A 16,770-nucleotide genomic window follows, 5' to 3' on the forward strand; every position below is an offset into this window, starting at 1 on the left:
CTGTGTAGCTTTTTACATGTAAGTTGATTTTATGTTTATCGATTTTAAGGGGTTTGGCTGTATGACAGCAGTACTGAATGCAGCTTGCTCTCTACCCTAGACTTGTGGTGTTGAAGGCTACAGTGAGTGGTGCAGCTACAGGAGGAGGCTGCTATCTCTATCTGTAATCCCTTCAGTAATGTGCTTTGCTATCTGTGAAGGAACTTACTGTGCTTCTATCAAATCTGTCTATTTTTATCCTAGCAGGCACATCTCTGCAGGCAACTAGTTTGGAGTTTGCTACAATTAGTTACCTGATTTTTGTGACTTTCCCTGGCGGAGCCTTTGTAGTGCCCACCCTTGAAACATAGTTTTGATGTATATTTCAATGTAGTACTTGTAATTTGTAACATATGTTTGTGGATTACATTGAAAAGCAGCCTTCTCTAAGTCAGGTATGTGGAGTGACCTAGATCCTAGAGCACTCAGAGCTGAATATGACCTGCTGTGATGCCAATGAAATCAACTCAGATATATTGGCAAAATTACATGAGAAAGAATCTCTTCCACTACTTTGAGGAGTAAAAAGAAAAAATATGGATGAAACATGGAAGACTTGCTCTGATGGGCTCTCTTTCTACACTCCTTTATAGGCAAATCCGTGACACTGTACACTGGATGTTCAGTGAACCAATGCTTGTTTACTACATTGGTGTGTTTCGAGATGCTTTTTGGCCAAATGGAAAGTTAGCTCCACCACCAAGAGCCAAGAGTGATGAACAAAAGCAGGAGACAAAACAGAGAGCACAGCAAAAACTACTTGAAAACATTCCAGGTGAGATCACTTTGATTCTGCTTAAGCAAAGATTTAATAACTAGTAAGGAAACTGGTTAATCAAATTATTTTCCTGTAGAGTTCTAAATTATGGTTATTTACATAAATAAGGATGATTTTGGTCTTAGTCTTTGCCTTTCCTGCCTGACTGGTAAAAGGCTTTGATTCAGATATTATTGGTGGATGCAAAATCAAAATTGCCGTATTTCTGTGCATAATATTCAAGGAACCTCAGTCAGTTCTCTCTGTTGGTTCTCTGTGAGCAAGTAGCTCTGCTACTTGGAATTACTTGCCAAATAGGGAGAGTGGCACCACCCCAATTACTTCTTCCTCTTACATTTCAGAGTTGGAGAGAGAGGATTGTCCCATGCTGTCAGTGTTGTGCTGTCTATTTCTGATACGAGGTCTCAGGGCACTGAGACCTGCAGCCTGGGCAGGAGGAGATCCTAGATGGGAGTGGTTTCCTCAATACTTTCCTTTCCTACCCTTATCTGCCAAGCCTGAGCAGCTGCCTTTTCAGACAGCATGCTTCTGGGGCACTGTTCTGAGATGCTCCATCCTGTCCCACTGACAGAACAGGAAATCTTGTTAAGTATTTCTGACTTCCCAGAGATCACGTAAACCCAAAGACACCTAACTGAAAAGAATCAAAATCATTACTTTTTGCACTTGGAAATGCACTTAAACATAGCTTGAATGCTTTTTCTCTGCTCCATCTGAAGAGAATGAGCTATTTTATGGCTTCACTTATCTCATATAAGTATATATCTCATATTACCCTGTGCATTAGGTACCTAATCAACTTTTACTGGAAAAAAGGAGTAGGTATGCATGTAAAATACTTGTCATTTGATGTGTAAACAACTCTCCATTAACTGCCTGTGTTACATACTCATGTACTCACCTAAAGAGCCTTCTATAGTTGTATATGTTTATGGTATTGTTTGATTTGGTTTGTTTGTTTCTGACCTATGTTAGGACATAGCTGAATGCACCTTAGATGAATGATGGACCACTGAAACACTATTTATTCTCTAATTTAACCCAAAATGTCAATAACTGATTTAGAGTTCTCTTAACTGCCTTCTTGTGGGAAGTACCCTCTGTGAAGACTGAGAGGCAATTCTAGTGCTAAATTTGTTTTAAATATTGTAGAAATTGTGTCTTTGTGGCTGAAGGCATATTAAAGTGAAAGGTTTAATGATGTGTGAGATAAGACTTGACTCAGTGAGGTGAACTACTGAAAAGGCATTTGATACCTCATGTTAGAACACTTAAAATTTCTAGGATGTACACACAATTATCTATTGAGTAACTTGTGAATAAGGGTTTCTCTTCAAGCAGTTTTTTTTAAAACGGTGTTAGGGACTGTGGGTATCTTGTAGCCACAAGCTAATGAAGTGCAGTGGCTTTGTTTCCCCTCCTTTACTGGTCTTTATGGTTGAACTAGATGATCTTGAAGGTCTCTTCCAACCTTGAAGATTATGATTTTGGGTAGTAGAATGATGATTCTGTGATTCTGGCCAGAGGTTCTGCCTAGCATGAGTGAAACAATATAAACTGAAGTAATGTTTGTTGCAGATACTCTGCAGAATCTTGTTGGACAACAAAATGCCCGTCATGGTGTAGTGAAAGTATTCAATGCATTGCAAGAGAGGAAGGCTAATAAGCATCTGCTTTATGTGAGTAACCAGAAAAGTAGCTTTTTAACTTCATAATCGTGTTACTTACCGAGCTCTACTTACTCAGTATTAAAGCCTAGGGGGATGTGTTTTTGTAGAGATTTATTTATTGTTTTACTAAGTCAGATGCTCTAGGTTTGATCACTTGACTAAGTTTGGATAACAAAAATCTGTTTAACAGCAGCATTGTTTTTGTCTAAAAGAGATCCTCTACCACATCCAGTGTGCCTGACTTCCTTCATAAGGTGTAAACTAATTTCTTTATACAGCTTAGAAAATCCCTTAGAGAAGGAGAGCTCCAGGACTGGCTTACAGTTAGGACATGACAGCCCTCTGAAAGTTCCACTTGGCTGTTGGGACTAGTTGGAACATGCAGCTGGATCTGAGTGCTTCTGGCACATTCCAGACAGCAGCCTGTCACACAATGCTGCCCCAGCACCAGAGAAAAGGTGCATGCCCTGGTGCTTGCTTTTGATGCTATGGAGTCTTTAACAGAACAGCACCTGTTTATACTGGGTGGGAAATCCCCATCTGAACAGAGCTGCCCTTAACACTTGACTCCTTAAGACATTTCCCATGTTATCTGTAGGGCATGTGCTAACTTCTGGATGAAAGAAAAGTAGTTGCATGAATGATGAATGTAATCAAACCTATGTGCTTCGGCTATTTGTCATTATCTAAAAATGACAGAAAGGAAGAAAAAATTCTTATTTGGTTGGCACCTGCATCATCTTAACTCTTTTCTGTTTTTCAGGTTTTGCTGGAACTGCTGCTAACTGAACTGTGTCCTGAGCTGAGAGCTCATTTAGAGCAGCTTAATGCCACTTAGGTTTGAATCTGCACAATTGGACCACTAGAGAAATGTCTATGTTCAAGAATAGACATGAAACTTATTTTCCTCTTTTCCATAGAGGGCTGAGGACTATGATTATTTTTAGCATTTTTCTTTCCTCTTGAGTTTTTTGTGAAGTAAACAGACTTGAAAAGATCTGATGCTGTCGTAGAGTAGACAAAAAAAAATGCTGTATAGCTGCCAATTTTTATTTAAATTGTTCTATTTGACTACTCCTCTGTTTCAAATATAGATTGAAAAATAAATGTTCATATATGCTGAAAGAAACCAGAAGATATTTTAAACATTTATGGAAAGAAATTTTGCTTATAGTGGTAAACTAATGAATGTTGTACAGTTCTAATCTCCTCACTGAGGATCTGAGCATTCCTTTTCTTTTCTTGTGTATTGAAGAAGCCTTGTTGTGCAATACTACATGTAAAGCTATTGTGAAAATTTTATCAATTTTGGTTTTACCAAAGATTTCCTGTAGTTTGAAGCATTTGTAAGCAATAAATATCACAACTGGATCGCAGCACTTGATAATGAGGCTGTACTGACAACAGATCAATGAGTTTGACCGCACTAGTTTCATAAGAAATATATACATTGCTTTGAAGTCTTTGTCAAAATTATGTGTTGTAAACTGGTATGTCCTAACAGAATGCCTGTGTTAAATGTTAGTTCAGAGATTAGTGCTTATGAACTGCTTCTATGAATGATCAAGTAGACATTTAATTAAACCATTCTGGTAACTTCCCTGATATTATTCAGGGCTGTTTTATTCAAATGCCCCAATTTCAAATAACCTTCAAATCTTTCCCTTATTTTATACAAGGAAAGAAAACTGTCTTCAGTGGTTGTTTTTTTTTAAATTTATGTAAAAATATGTAAATATGATGTTAATGCACATCTAAATAATTAAACATCATCAAAAATCCCTAGCTGACACTCATTAATTTCTTCTCAATTTGGTACAGTTGTGCTCTTAGAAAAACTACTTGCAGTCATGACTGGCTGTATTGTAAGGTACATACATATAGTCTGTATGATCTATTTGAATCAACATTTTTAGTAACATTCTAGCCTTCTCTTCCAACAGTTTCAGAAAAGTTTTCAAGTCATGGCACAGTTCTAAGAAGCAAGGCAAATTCTGCATTTATAAAGTTTCACAAGTAAACAGGCATTTAGAAATGTGCAAGCTTACCACAGCAATCAGTAAGCTTTCCTAGTGGTTAATCAAAGTATCTTTTCATGAAAGATCCAGCTTGACATTGTTCAAACATACAAACTCCTAACCAAAAGATTTCCAACTATTTCTAATACAGAGGCAGTGTGAATGCAATATGAAGGACTGAGGAAAACAGGCCTTGTCCTGTGACATATACTGAATAGTTCCATACTAATGTTTGGGGGGGGGCTCCTTTTTCCACAGTTCTCTAAGTAGTATTTATTAGTTTTAGAAGCTGGTATGGTTTGAATTGTGAAGCTTGGTGTTCTGCTGGACAGTTTCCAACTCTAAGTCTCTGCAATCCAAAAGTAAAATGTATAAAAAATCTTAAGTAAATCTAGATGCTTTAGAAAGTATGGGCAAGAAAGTATAAGCACCACTAACAAGTTAAGCTTTAAAAATGGTTGTGGCCTGTGAGTGGGCTGTATGTGAAAATGAAACAAGTTTGGGTTCAAGCTTTTCAGAATATTAAATTTAAATAATATATATGCAAAAAGGAAACAACAATCTTTATTTGGTTTTGTTTTGATTCATGTGCTATGTAGCAATATGACATGAAAAAAACACAGCTGTCCCAGTGAAATGTCCTTAATAAACCTTTAAATCTTCAATACAATTTTTAAAAAATCTGTCTTGGCTTCATCTGAGTTAGAGAGTGAGCTTTTTACTTTATTTTAGACAAACTGAGTCAGTGAATTGCTTTAAATAATGATTTACAGAAAGTTGAAAAGCAAGCTGTAAGTCATGAACAATCTATAATTGCTGGAGATTAATGATGGTTTATTGTAGGAAATATATTTATATACCAGTCATAGTTAAAAGAAACACTAAATTCTCCCAAGATTAGCTGCCGATTCAAGGTGAGAAGCAACAGCAGGATCCAGATGGCATGCCTTTAAAAACAAAGAGTATCAGAGTTCTGGTTTATAGCTACAATAAAATTGTATGGTATCAATATGAGATTAATAAGTCTTTAAGTGCAAAAAAATCTGAGACGGTCAACTTGCTGAAGTATTGAAAAGTTAACATATTTGCATTTGAATCCTTTTTCTGATGCCACATAATTAAAAAAAAAATATTTAAAAGTAGCATACTGGACTATAGTGTTAGTCTTGAGTTTATTTTTTTTAATTCTATGTGTTGGCACGGCATATGCACCACAGCCGGAAAAATAAATCTGCTTACAGACTGGATGAGTTTCACTCACAGCCATAATCTATTTCAGGACTCTTAGGGATGCCCATATTGTCTTTCTCATCTCTTACAATACTGACTTGTTCTCAGAATGGTAGGCCAAAACCAGAGCAGTTAATTAAAACAAGTAAAACTTTAAGTGTAATTGTACAGTTAACATGAGAATTTTCCAGGTACAAAAAAAACCCTGGGTACCCTCATAACTCTTTTAAAGTTACTTTTTGAGGGAGCTTCCTTGTTTATTTTGTTGCTTCTCTTTTGCTATTGATTTAGAGACATGTGACCCCAGTTATAAGAACTATCTCTTTATAGTGAGACATTAGTGACATTCCTAGACCAGTCTCAGGTGTACAGCAAGTGAATAATGAAAGTTGTAGTCTTCTTTCAGTTGTGGCAGTTTTACTACACTTTAAAAGACAGTGGGAAGGGCTACACTCCTACAGAGCCATGCAGCAATTTAATCCTGATGGACCTCTTCAGTGCCTTAACTAGGAATAGTGGTCGTAATATCCTCCTCGTCATCCTATCCTCTATAACATTTTTCACTGTGGGAGAACAAAATATTTAAAATGTCTACTCAGATCACCTGCTCTGCTGGGCCTTTTCTTTCAGTGACTTCCCTGAGTAAAGACCCATAAAAATTGTTTGATAACTTATCATTTACGTAACTCTCCATTCATTTAGATTGCACCAAGATGGATACCAAAGTATTGTACCTGCAGAAACAAATGGGCACTACATGCACAGAAACCATATAGTCTCTGAAGCACAGATGTCAACTTGCTACATTCCCTTCAGCTGGTATAATTACCTTGCCTTGATGCCTTTAGGCATTACTGATATTACTCAACAGATTAATCTTCTAGAGGCCATTAGTAGTATTTTTCCTCAAGCTCATTTTTCACCAGTCTTACTTCAAATTTAGAACTTTGAAAAAAATGTGATTTTTTTTCCCCATGTATATTGAACAGAAAAAGCAGTAGATTCTCAGCTATCATGGAAAATGTAAGTATAAAAATAAGCATGAGAACCAGTTATGGCAAATTTAAGTATCACTGATAAAGGCTGTAATTGTTCCAGAATCTAAAGGATATGGAAAAGTTATGATTTTTCAGTTGTGAGAGAATAACAGAAAGCAAATTAATTTGGTATAGAATTATTCAAATCATTTATCTAATTTATCTTGCAAGTTACCATGCTCTTTTCTGTGGTGATTACCATAGGTTTTGTTGTTGGTGGTTATATTGCTTGCTTAAGCAAGTGGGCAGATAGCATCCTTACAAGGCTATTTCAGTGGTTTTCAGTACACTTCTATCGCTCTATATTTTCTTGAAAAGATTTTATTTTAAACATAGTATTGGGGTCCTTAAGGAATTAGCAAGTTTAGACTAGATTCAGATCCAAGGCATCACTCAATTTCACATGATATAAACTAGACTGTAAGACTTTCTCAACTTACTTTAGAATAGTACCTCTCAGAAGCATCCTGGTCCTTCTGTGTGCCTCGGCCAAGCTGGAAGCATCTAGCTAAGTAGAAAGCAGCCATAGCAGCCCCCTTGGCTACATATGTTGGGTGACAATCACTTATCTTGGCTAGCATGTTGATCTCATCATTTTTGGTAGCCCTGTTGTGGAATTTAGAGCATTACATTAGATAATGCTAGATCAAGCAATAATTAAAGTTGACCATATATGACTTTGACAATGCCTCTTTTCTATTTACAATATTACCCAGAATAAGCTGAAATTTACATGTGTTCAGCATCTTATGTGGATTCTTCTATTTTGTATTTGATTTTAAGCTAGTCTTATTTGAATATTGTGATATTAAACAGCAAACAAGTTTACAGCTTTTGAAGTCACTTTCACCATAGTTTATACTAGTTATAAAAGGCAACATATTTTACGCTAATTGTTCCCATTAAATTTTTTTATGGAAATTATATGTGGAAGAAGGCAAAGCCCTGATTTAATCTTATTTCACTACATGAGCAATCTCATGTAGTGGAAAATGCCCCTGCCCACAGGACTGGAACTAGATGATCTTTAAAGAGCCAACCAAGACCATTCTATGATTCTATGATTTGAAAATTTCCAGTTTTTACAAGGATATTGGCAAATCAGTAATCTGAAAATCCTAGACTTACTGACAGCCCCTGGTTATAAAACTCTCTCAGAAAAACTACTTATCACTGTCTCAACTCAATTATTTAGTTTCTTCTGTATGCTTGCTGTCATCTTAGTCTCAGCATGTTTTTACTAAGAACCATTTTAAGAATCAGAGGGACAAAGTGAATGTTGTTTTAACTATCAAGCTATAATTATCTAGTATTGTCACTAATATTAGAAAATGCTATACCTAAATGGGAATTGATTTTTTTCTGTTGTCTTAAAACAGATACCCCCATGCCCTATATCCTTTCCAGATAGCAATCATATGCTTCTTTACACATCATTTTAGCTGTGTCAGTCACAGACTTGACAGAAGAAGGAAAAGTGCAAGTAATTTCAGTTTATAGATACTTCCTATAAACCAGAGTTTATGAAAGATTGCTCTCAATGACCCTCTGCACATCAGTGCCCGCTAGATCACTTGGATGTGTTGAGAATGATCACCTAATTTAGTCCCATTAGAAATACAGTAACACAACTGTTATTATTTAGCAAGAACATTCAAATAAAACAACACTAATATATTACCTCTTGTTTTTCCTGATATGTAACATTTTTCCCTTCCTTTCCAAAAGATAATCTACAGAATACTGATGCAAATAATGATATCCAGTCAAGTCAGGCAAAAATTCTATTTCAGCACAGCTGACTTGAAGAAAATACTGCAGCAATTGGTAAGTACAACTGTGTGGGATAACTAAATTATTTGAAGTGAAGTATCAGTAGGTAATGTTGACTCTTAAGTATTAGGCAAGGTTATACTGTACACAGTCACATTATGTATATAATGTAACAAATGTAGTTGTTATGAACATTGGACAAATTTTAGCAGAAAAGGTATTGGTGCTTGATACTGTTGGCTGAACTCCTGAGGTTTTTGCCTCAAGGCTAACTTCAATTCTAATTAAGTGGAACTGTTTCAAGTATGGTTGCAGTGTTTTATTTCAGAAATGATCACCTCTGACAGTACTGTGGGATTTCATTGCTATTTTCTGCAATCACAATTGCAGCTGATGAAGTGCACTCTATTTGTCTGGTCAATCTACCATGCAGCATTTGACTGGAGGGGGTTAATTCCAACCGAGACAGGCTAGACCAGACAAAACAGCTATCATGTACTGACAGTGCAGAAGAAGGAAAGGCAGCAGTCCAGAGAGAAACAATCCTTCCAAGCATGGGAACCTCATGTAGTGGAAAATGTCCCTGCCCACAAAACAAAGCTGTTTGCCATAGCTGAACTACTGAATTAGCAGAACATCTGTTATGCAGTGGCATACAGTACACCAAGTGCAGCTTCTGTAAGATGGTAAGTTGTGACATATTTACTACTGCAGCAGCAGCTATGTACGCATACCCCAAAAAGCAAAAATGTTTTTGTGTGCCACTTGTGCAAGCAGTCAATCTATCTGCATCTTATTTCCAGCAAATCAATAATCTGACTGACTGACTGAACTTTTAACAATACAGTGGTAAACTCTGAAGGTTTGTCACAGCAATGTTGAACATAGTGGAACATCTTTAAAGAAATGTGTGTGAAATGTCATACATTTCTGTGAACACATTCCACAGTGAACTGAAACAATGCACAGAAATGTGCTGTTCGTCAGCCATAGAACATTGCACCAACAGTGCTCTTGTCCTGCTTGATTAATTCAAGATACAGAAGTGGACCTGAAGTGGTTGCACTTGTGCCATGTTCCAACTAACTGGGAAATAAACCAGGCCAACCAGAGCAGCAACAAATGTTCCTTAGCTGCTTCCCAGGATGAGGCCCAGAAGACACCACCACTGTATGTGGACAGTGCACACAGCCTGGGGACCAAACAGGAGGAACTGGAGCTCTGCACCCACTCAAACTCACACAACCCTAGGAGTAACTGAAGCATGGTGGAACAACTCATGTGGCAGGAGGACTGTGATGGACAGATAGGCTGTTTTGTAGACAGAAAAAGAGGAGGAGTCATGCTTTGAGCTAAGAACCTTGAATGTGGAGAAGTCAACTATGGCAATTCTGGAAGCCATATTGAATGCCTCTAGGCCAGGATCAGAGGGGTCTTGAGGGGTCTTAAGCATCTGTTACTGACCTCTGAATCAAGACAGTAAAGACCAATGAGACAATGCTTGGGTTCCTTAAGTAAGCTTTGGGTAACAGAATCTGGATGTTATGGGTGACTTGAACTACCCAGGCATTAGACGCAAGAATACAGCATCTCCTAGGACACCCATAAAGTTCCTGAAACAGAGCAGTGGAGTGGTGCTGCTTCAAGCAAATGTCAGAATCAAAAAAAACAAAACCAAATCTGGAATGAGGCACTACTTGACTTGCTACTCGCAAATCAAGAAAATCTACTTTGTAGGATCTCAGTGAGTGATAGTCCTGGGTGCAATGACCACAATATTGAGCATCTGGGATCCTGCTGAGCACTCTGAGGGTTATTACCAACACAAAGGTTTTAGATTTCAGAATAGTAAACTTCAGCTCACAGCACAGTTGGGGAGGGTCTCCATAGGAAGCTTCCATGGAGAATAAAGGAGTTAGTGAGTGCTGGGAACTTTTCAAGCATGCTCTCCTGGAAGCACAATGAATTGTTTGTTCATCCTCTTTAAAGGTAAGGAAAAAGTAGGTGGAGCACGAGATGCCCATGGCTTAACTCCAAGCTTCTGAGCCTGCTCAAAACCAAGGGAGAAACATACCAATGATGGAAAAGCAGGTAAAGGGAAGTGCTGGATTCATTTGCTTTGTACACTTTTAAGGTTCAGCTGGACAGAATGCTGGGCCATTGTGTCTAGACTGTGCTTTTGCCAAGCAAGGTTGGACCAGATGATCACAGATACCCCTTCCAACCTGGGGGTTCTTTGACACTGAGTGTAGGGGTTAAAGGGAATAGTGAAGGAAGGAGCCTAGAGGAGACAGCGGACAAGGAAGGCAGGATTGCATGTGGGCATCTGCTTTGGATTCTATTTTAAGGCTGTTTTGCTTTATAGGATCAGAAGGAAAAGTTCTATCATACTGAGTAATTGAGAACCTTATAGTATTTATTTTGTCATTGGCTATTCTGTTAAAGATGTTTTGCAATTCATTATCTCAAACATTTCTTGAGTTTGAAAGATAAGACCATCATCTTTATTAATCATTTAAATCTCTTTTATGTGGTTTTGCATGAAGAACCCTAAAGAAAAGTAAAACAAAAATTACCTTTTGGCTAGTGCAGCAGCTTTTGAGTAAAATTTTCTAGTGTAGTAATATTCCACTAGATGGCCTTGAGCATAGATGTTTCCAAGTTCTGCTGCTTTTCTCAAACACTCCAAAGCAGCTTTAGTGTTTTGATGTGTACCTTGTCCATAGAGATACATAATGCCAAGTGCTCCTTGTGATTCCAGATTTCCATTGTCACATGCTTCTGAATGCCAGAAAAAAGCCTGAACAAGAGGCACAAAGATGGGAGTATAAATTACTTAGCTGATTTTCTTGTATATTGTTTCCATAAAAGCTTTTACACTAACCATCCTGTAAAAAGTGCTTATACATAAAATAAAGAAGAATCCTTGTAAGGCTTTTAAACCAGCTTCATTTACTATCAGAGCTGCCAATCAGTGTTACCTGCTTGAAATATGAAGATTACCAAAGCTGACAAAACTTTAATCCAATCTATCATTCTTTCTGATACTCTCACTACAAAAAAAAAATCTTAGCTAGCAGTGTCAAGTGAGTCAAAATGAGGAATTCTGGCCATCTGTTCACACAGGCTTAAATGGATGATAATGTCTACTCAAAATACAACTTTCAGAGTCAAATATACCACTGTACTATTTTTCTGAAATTAAAAATTAATCATGACTAATTTTTATTTCAAAAGGTACAAGTGGGCTTTACCTTCTCCAGATCTTTTAGACTTGGCATAGAATAAAGCATTCCTAAAGTACTCTGGGCTTTTATGCTTGCTTTTGGATTTCCATCATCTGCAGCAGTAAGCCACAACCTAAGAAAATGGGGACAATAACGTTTAAGAAACACAAAATCTTAACATTTTTCAGGAAAAGCACAGACTGCCCTTACCTTTCAGCCTCTTCAGTTGAATGTTTAACACCACATCCTTCATAATATGCCCTGCCAAGATTGTATGCAGCTGCAAACTTCAAGTGTCTTGCTTCTGGGGAATCAGAGTTGAGTATTTTATTCATGTATTCCACTCCCTTTTCCTAAAATTGAGCCATTTAAATTATTATGTTCAGACTGTGAAGAGGATGAAATATATAACCTGAGATGCACTAACTTCTTGGCAAGACAGGTAATTTTTTCCTCTTGGAAGAAATGCTGAGGCATACTGTCAGGACAGCTTGAAAAACACTGTCATACCAAAGCAGAAGTGATCTTTGGTTACTAGACAGCCCCTAAATTTTTGACCCCAGCAGATTTTTAGCGTGAAACATTTCCTTGTAAATGTTCATCTGAATAACATATTACTCTTCTTCACTGACAAGATTTTTCCCAAAAATATTGTGCTTGCATAAATGAATGTCACATCCTACACTTGGAAAATTTTCAATTTCATAATTCTGAGAACTTTTTAATATTGCATAATGTATTTGAAATAATAAAACAACCTTAACAAGAAGGCAAAGTGATACATAGTACACTTCCAAGTACCTGCATTTAAAATACCTTAGACTCATAAAGGACAAAAACTGATAATGTTAAATATGCAGATGGAGAACATTGCATATGAGCTGCTGGGCCTCAGAAGTACTTTGGAAATAAGATGTACAGTGTTAGGATTTAGCATGGACACCCTGTTTAAACACACTAGAAATGGTCCTTTATAAAAGGTTTTGATTTTATTCAGCTTTCATACTGTAATACACAAGAAAGAAAGAAACTTTGGTAAAATGTTTCTTTGCAAATGAACGAATGTGGTAATTATGCAGGCATACAGAAAAAAATAAACCACCTCTAAACTTCAATCAGAATGTTTTCAGTTCTGCTGCCAATGCTGTAAGCACCAGACAGGAGCCACACTTGTTAATATACTCTTTGGTTCATTTTTCTGGCCTTCTGTCTTATAATCTACCCTTTTATTCCTAATGCTTGTATTCTCTTCTCATGCCACTTTTTAAGATCATCTTCACCAACAAATTAACTCTCATTGTAGCAAATCATTCCTTTGTTTTCCTTTTTTGTAATATAATTCTTCAGTTTGAATTCTTCAAATTCTCACAAATTTAATTTTTCATGCGTCTAATTTCAAAATATTACCACCAATCTTGGCAGAAGCACAATCGTCTCTGGCATCTATGCTAAAAGAATAGAAAGTACCTTGAAAATATCTTTCTGTCAGAGATTTTATGCTTTGAAATACAATTGTTTGATTTCCATTTGGACTCACTTTGTTTTCATTTACATAAATTGCATATTAAAAAGTAAAAAATTTGAAGTAATTTTTTTAACATAGCTTCCACATGAAGTCCAACCAAGCCCTTGAAAGTTAATTTTAAAATAGAAACTACTGTATTCTTTTATTCCTATTGTTATTATAGCCATTTTTGAGAACTTCCTCACCCAGAGCCCTTGCTCTTTAATGATGCTCTGTAAACATCTGCACTTTATGAAACTAAATGAAAAGGCTGTTAATTTTAAACTAAATAATCATGCTTACAAAGAAGCTCCTAGTAATGATGAGCTAATATTAGAAGAAAAATAAAAAGTGTGCAGCTAAATTACTCACAGGGTATTTTTTAGTGCCAAGTCCATCATAATACATTACCCCAAGCTGATACATCGCTTGAAAATCTGTATCCTTGATTTTTTCAAATTGTTTTAATGCTTTTTCATACAACCCCTGGGAAAGAGAAAGCAAACAATAACTCTGTGATATATACAGAGATATTACAATTTTTCAACCTGAAGTATTTCTCTCATGAACAAAGAACAAAAAATTGCAACCACAGAACTGGCAGAAAACAGAGACAGTAGGTTAACAACCACAAGAAAGTCATGCAACCAAAAGCCATTCTGACAAACTCTCCCCTCCCACAAACTAGCATTTTTTTAGTCTGAGGAGATAAAGTCAGAGTCCCTGACCCATCTATCTGACATCCTTTAACACAGGCCAGCTGTTCTTACACCTCAAGGGTTTAACAGTCTGCTTTTACATCTCTGGTAAGGGTTGGTTTCACTAAGACTAATAAATCAGATGTCTGCCACACATTTCTTATGGAGGTATCACCTGCAACAACAGAGATACTTTCACTCCTAAGAATGAATCTCAGAGAGTACTTGCTTCCACATTAAGTCTAAGAAGCAACCATATTTAAAACTACAGTTAAACAACTGTAATACAACAGTTAACTGAGCCTGGTGTCCTAACTGAAATATTTTTACACATAAACACTAAATAAAAACAATAGTGAAATTAAAATGTTCTTCTCTATATTTTAATTAAAAATTTCTCTGTGTGTTGATTAAAAAAAAAAAGACTGCAAAAGCTTAGAACCAAGCAACAGCTCAGCAGTCAAAAGTCCTCACAATGACCAGTCGTCCCCTATAAATACTGTCCAAGTTATTATCTTAAACTACTAATTGTCTTGGGAGCTGGCCCATTTTGATTGTGGGGGCTTTGTAGTTTTAAAGAACTGAAGAAAAAAAGACCATTTTCTTTTTACAGCTAGCTGTCATGAATATCAGAAAAAGAAGTACACATTTAATCTCACCCTTCCTGAGAATTTAGTGCCATATGATTATGTGATTAGGAAGTGGGTTTTTTTCTAATATCCAGAAGTACAGTGCTATGAGCATGTGCATTTTTAGGCACTACAGACATACATTAAAAAATCTGAAAATTAAAACCTGTTCAAAGAATAAATTTGTACATTTATTTGTATTTATTAGTTGTACAATGGGATGTACAACAATATCTATCATGGACAACAATATCTATCATGGACATCTAAGCCAGCTTGTCAAGTGAAACAGACAGGAGTCTGTTCATTCAGCTCCATAGAGTTAGTCTCAGGTAATTCATTAATGAAAACATGAAGGATAGGGCCCAGAAAGAAAAAAGCCTGAGTGAGCTTATCCTGTTGCTGTTCATGCAAACCATGAGACTGATTTATACTGCACCACTGCTGCACTGTAAACAGTACTGAATCCCTGCATGTCACATTGGAAAATTCCTGACTCGGTGTTTGTACTACATTCTTCTCTATCTTCCTGAACTAAGTTCTAATTTTCACAGGAAGCTGAGGTTTAAGTTCACCTGCCAGGCAGTCTTACTCTGTTCCCTGATCATTTACTTTCTAAGACTTGGATGACCAATTTTAGCCAAAGTGGGCAGGGACGGAGATCATGAAGATAATAAATTTCAACAAATTCCAGTTCCTATGTGGGGAACAAAGATTGAAAGCTGTGTCTTGGTTGGGGCTCACACTTACTTTAACTGAAAAAAAAAGTGTGTTGTATTTGGGCAGTCAACTGCCCAAAAACCCGACCTGGCTTGGAAGTTAGCTATGAGGATAGGATGCTGCTTGCTTTTCTGGTCCTTAGGAGACCTGTGAGAGAACTGGAAGACCTCTCAAGATGCTTGGGGAAAGTGTAGGAAAAGCATATTTAGGGGGAACACCTGGTGATTTTAACGGGATACAAACAGGCATAGGGCACCTCTTGTAGGTTTTTTTAAGGTGTCTCTTGCTTCAGTGAAAAGGTGTTGAAAATTGTCAGCTTTATAATTACTAAAAAGAGGGAAAGCACAACCTGTTCGTAGTAATGCTGTCCATTCAGAAAAGGTGCTGGAGGATCTCCACCTGTCTCTCTCACCAGCGACTCCTCTTCTGCCACCAATGTACCACAGGAGCGGTTCTCTGCTTAAAAACAGACACACGTTTGAGGTTGTCCCCTAAGAGGTGGAATACAGAAATGGTCTGAAGCTGGCCGGGTCCCCTTTTAATATGTTCTTCAAAAGACTAAGATAAAAGAGAAAGGCTGTGTTACAAAACGGAAAAGTTGAGTGAAGACCGCCCGAAGGAAACGTTCAGTGAGGGCAGCCTGACCCTTGCGTGGGCGCAGTCCGCCGCCGAAGAGCTGGAAGCCGCACCTGGCCCAAGCCGGGAGCTGCCGGCCGGAGCGGGCTGGCTGGGAGCGCTACCTGGCACGGTAGGCTCCTGCGGCAGCCGCTCGCAGCACAGCGCCATCCAGCACCGCCGGTCCAGCTCCCCCGGCAGCCCCGCGCCCGAAGGCGACTCGGGCCAAGCCTGCTGGGCCGTGCGGGCCCGGGCCCGGCCCGCCCGGGAACGGCCACAAGGGAGCGCGGCCGCGGCCTTCGCTGGTGCCGAGCTCCTGGCACCGCCGGCCTCGGATCTACCCCTGCTGCCGTGCCGGGGCCCGCCGCAGCCCTGCCCGGCCTGTGCCGGCACCCGGCGCCGCTCCGTAGCTGGGCCTCGGCTCCCACGGCTTTTGGCAAGGCAGGAGGAAGACTGGGAACGTGAGGACGCCATTTTCCGTTTGGGATTTGCGGTAGTTGCTCCACCTCCGGCCGTTGTCCGGTGCCAAACTGTCAGTGAGGGGCAGCACAGGCTGAGGGCTGCACACGCACCCCATCTTCCCTGCTACCGCGGGCCTGGAGGAAATGAAAAGCAGAAGCCCAAAATGCTCTGCACAACACGACTATAGGCGAAAGGGAAAGAAACGCTGAATGCAATTCAGAGAAAAAGGCACCAGGCCATGACACTTCAGTTTATCAGGCGGGACTTCACTTCCAGTGATCAGAAACTGTTGTAATGCAGTTTACTTTGCCCATATAGATATTAAAAAAATGATAATTGAGGGAAAATGCTGTTCGAGGTTTCTCCTGGA

The 16,770-nt window shown here is 38.3% G+C and overlaps 2 protein-coding genes across 2 annotated transcripts in view; one reads left to right on the forward strand and one right to left on the reverse strand.

Annotated features, from left to right (window-relative positions):
* Positions 1–5,170, forward strand: part of SNX25 (sorting nexin 25) — a 71,245-nt gene extending 66,075 nt beyond the window's left edge. Inside the window, exons 16-18 of the mRNA XM_015624415.3 lie at positions 633–814; positions 2,396–2,496; positions 3,251–5,170. Coding sequence (XP_015479901.1) covers positions 633–814; positions 2,396–2,496; positions 3,251–3,325 — 358 coding nt within the window. The 3' untranslated portion in view covers positions 3,326–5,170. The remainder of the gene's footprint in view (positions 1–632; positions 815–2,395; positions 2,497–3,250) is intronic.
* Positions 5,171–5,197: 27 nt separating this feature from the next.
* Positions 5,198–16,553, reverse strand: LRP2BP (LRP2 binding protein). Its single transcript, XM_015624421.2, has 8 exons — positions 16,013–16,553; positions 15,673–15,779; positions 13,649–13,762; positions 11,983–12,125; positions 11,800–11,905; positions 11,122–11,345; positions 7,213–7,378; positions 5,198–5,452 (listed from the first exon to the last, which is right to left on the reverse strand). Exons 1-8 carry the CDS (start codon positions 16,410–16,412, stop codon positions 5,387–5,389), a joined length of 1,326 nt encoding a protein of 441 aa, XP_015479907.1. The 5' UTR covers positions 16,413–16,553; the 3' UTR covers positions 5,198–5,386.
* Positions 16,554–16,770: the final 217 nt, after the last annotated feature.

This window comes from Parus major, chromosome 4 (genome assembly GCF_001522545.3).
Source record: "Parus major isolate Abel chromosome 4, Parus_major1.1, whole genome shotgun sequence".
In the NCBI taxonomy this organism is placed as follows: Eukaryota; Metazoa; Chordata; class Aves; order Passeriformes; family Paridae; genus Parus; species Parus major.

Excerpts from the sequence above, each read along its gene's own strand:
- LRP2BP (XM_015624421.2), bottom strand. The coding sequence starts at position 16,412 with ATGGCGTCCTCACGTTCCCAGTCTTCCTCCTGCCTTGCCAAAAGCCGT. Across the intron at positions 11,906-11,982 it reads TCAACTGAAGAGGCTGAAAG|GTTGTGGCTTACTGCTGCAG; the intron begins GTAAGGGCAGTC and ends CCATTTTCTTAG. Across the intron at positions 11,346-11,799 it reads GTCTAAAAGATCTGGAGAAG|GCTTTTTTCTGGCATTCAGA; the intron begins GTAAAGCCCACT and ends CCTCTTGTTCAG.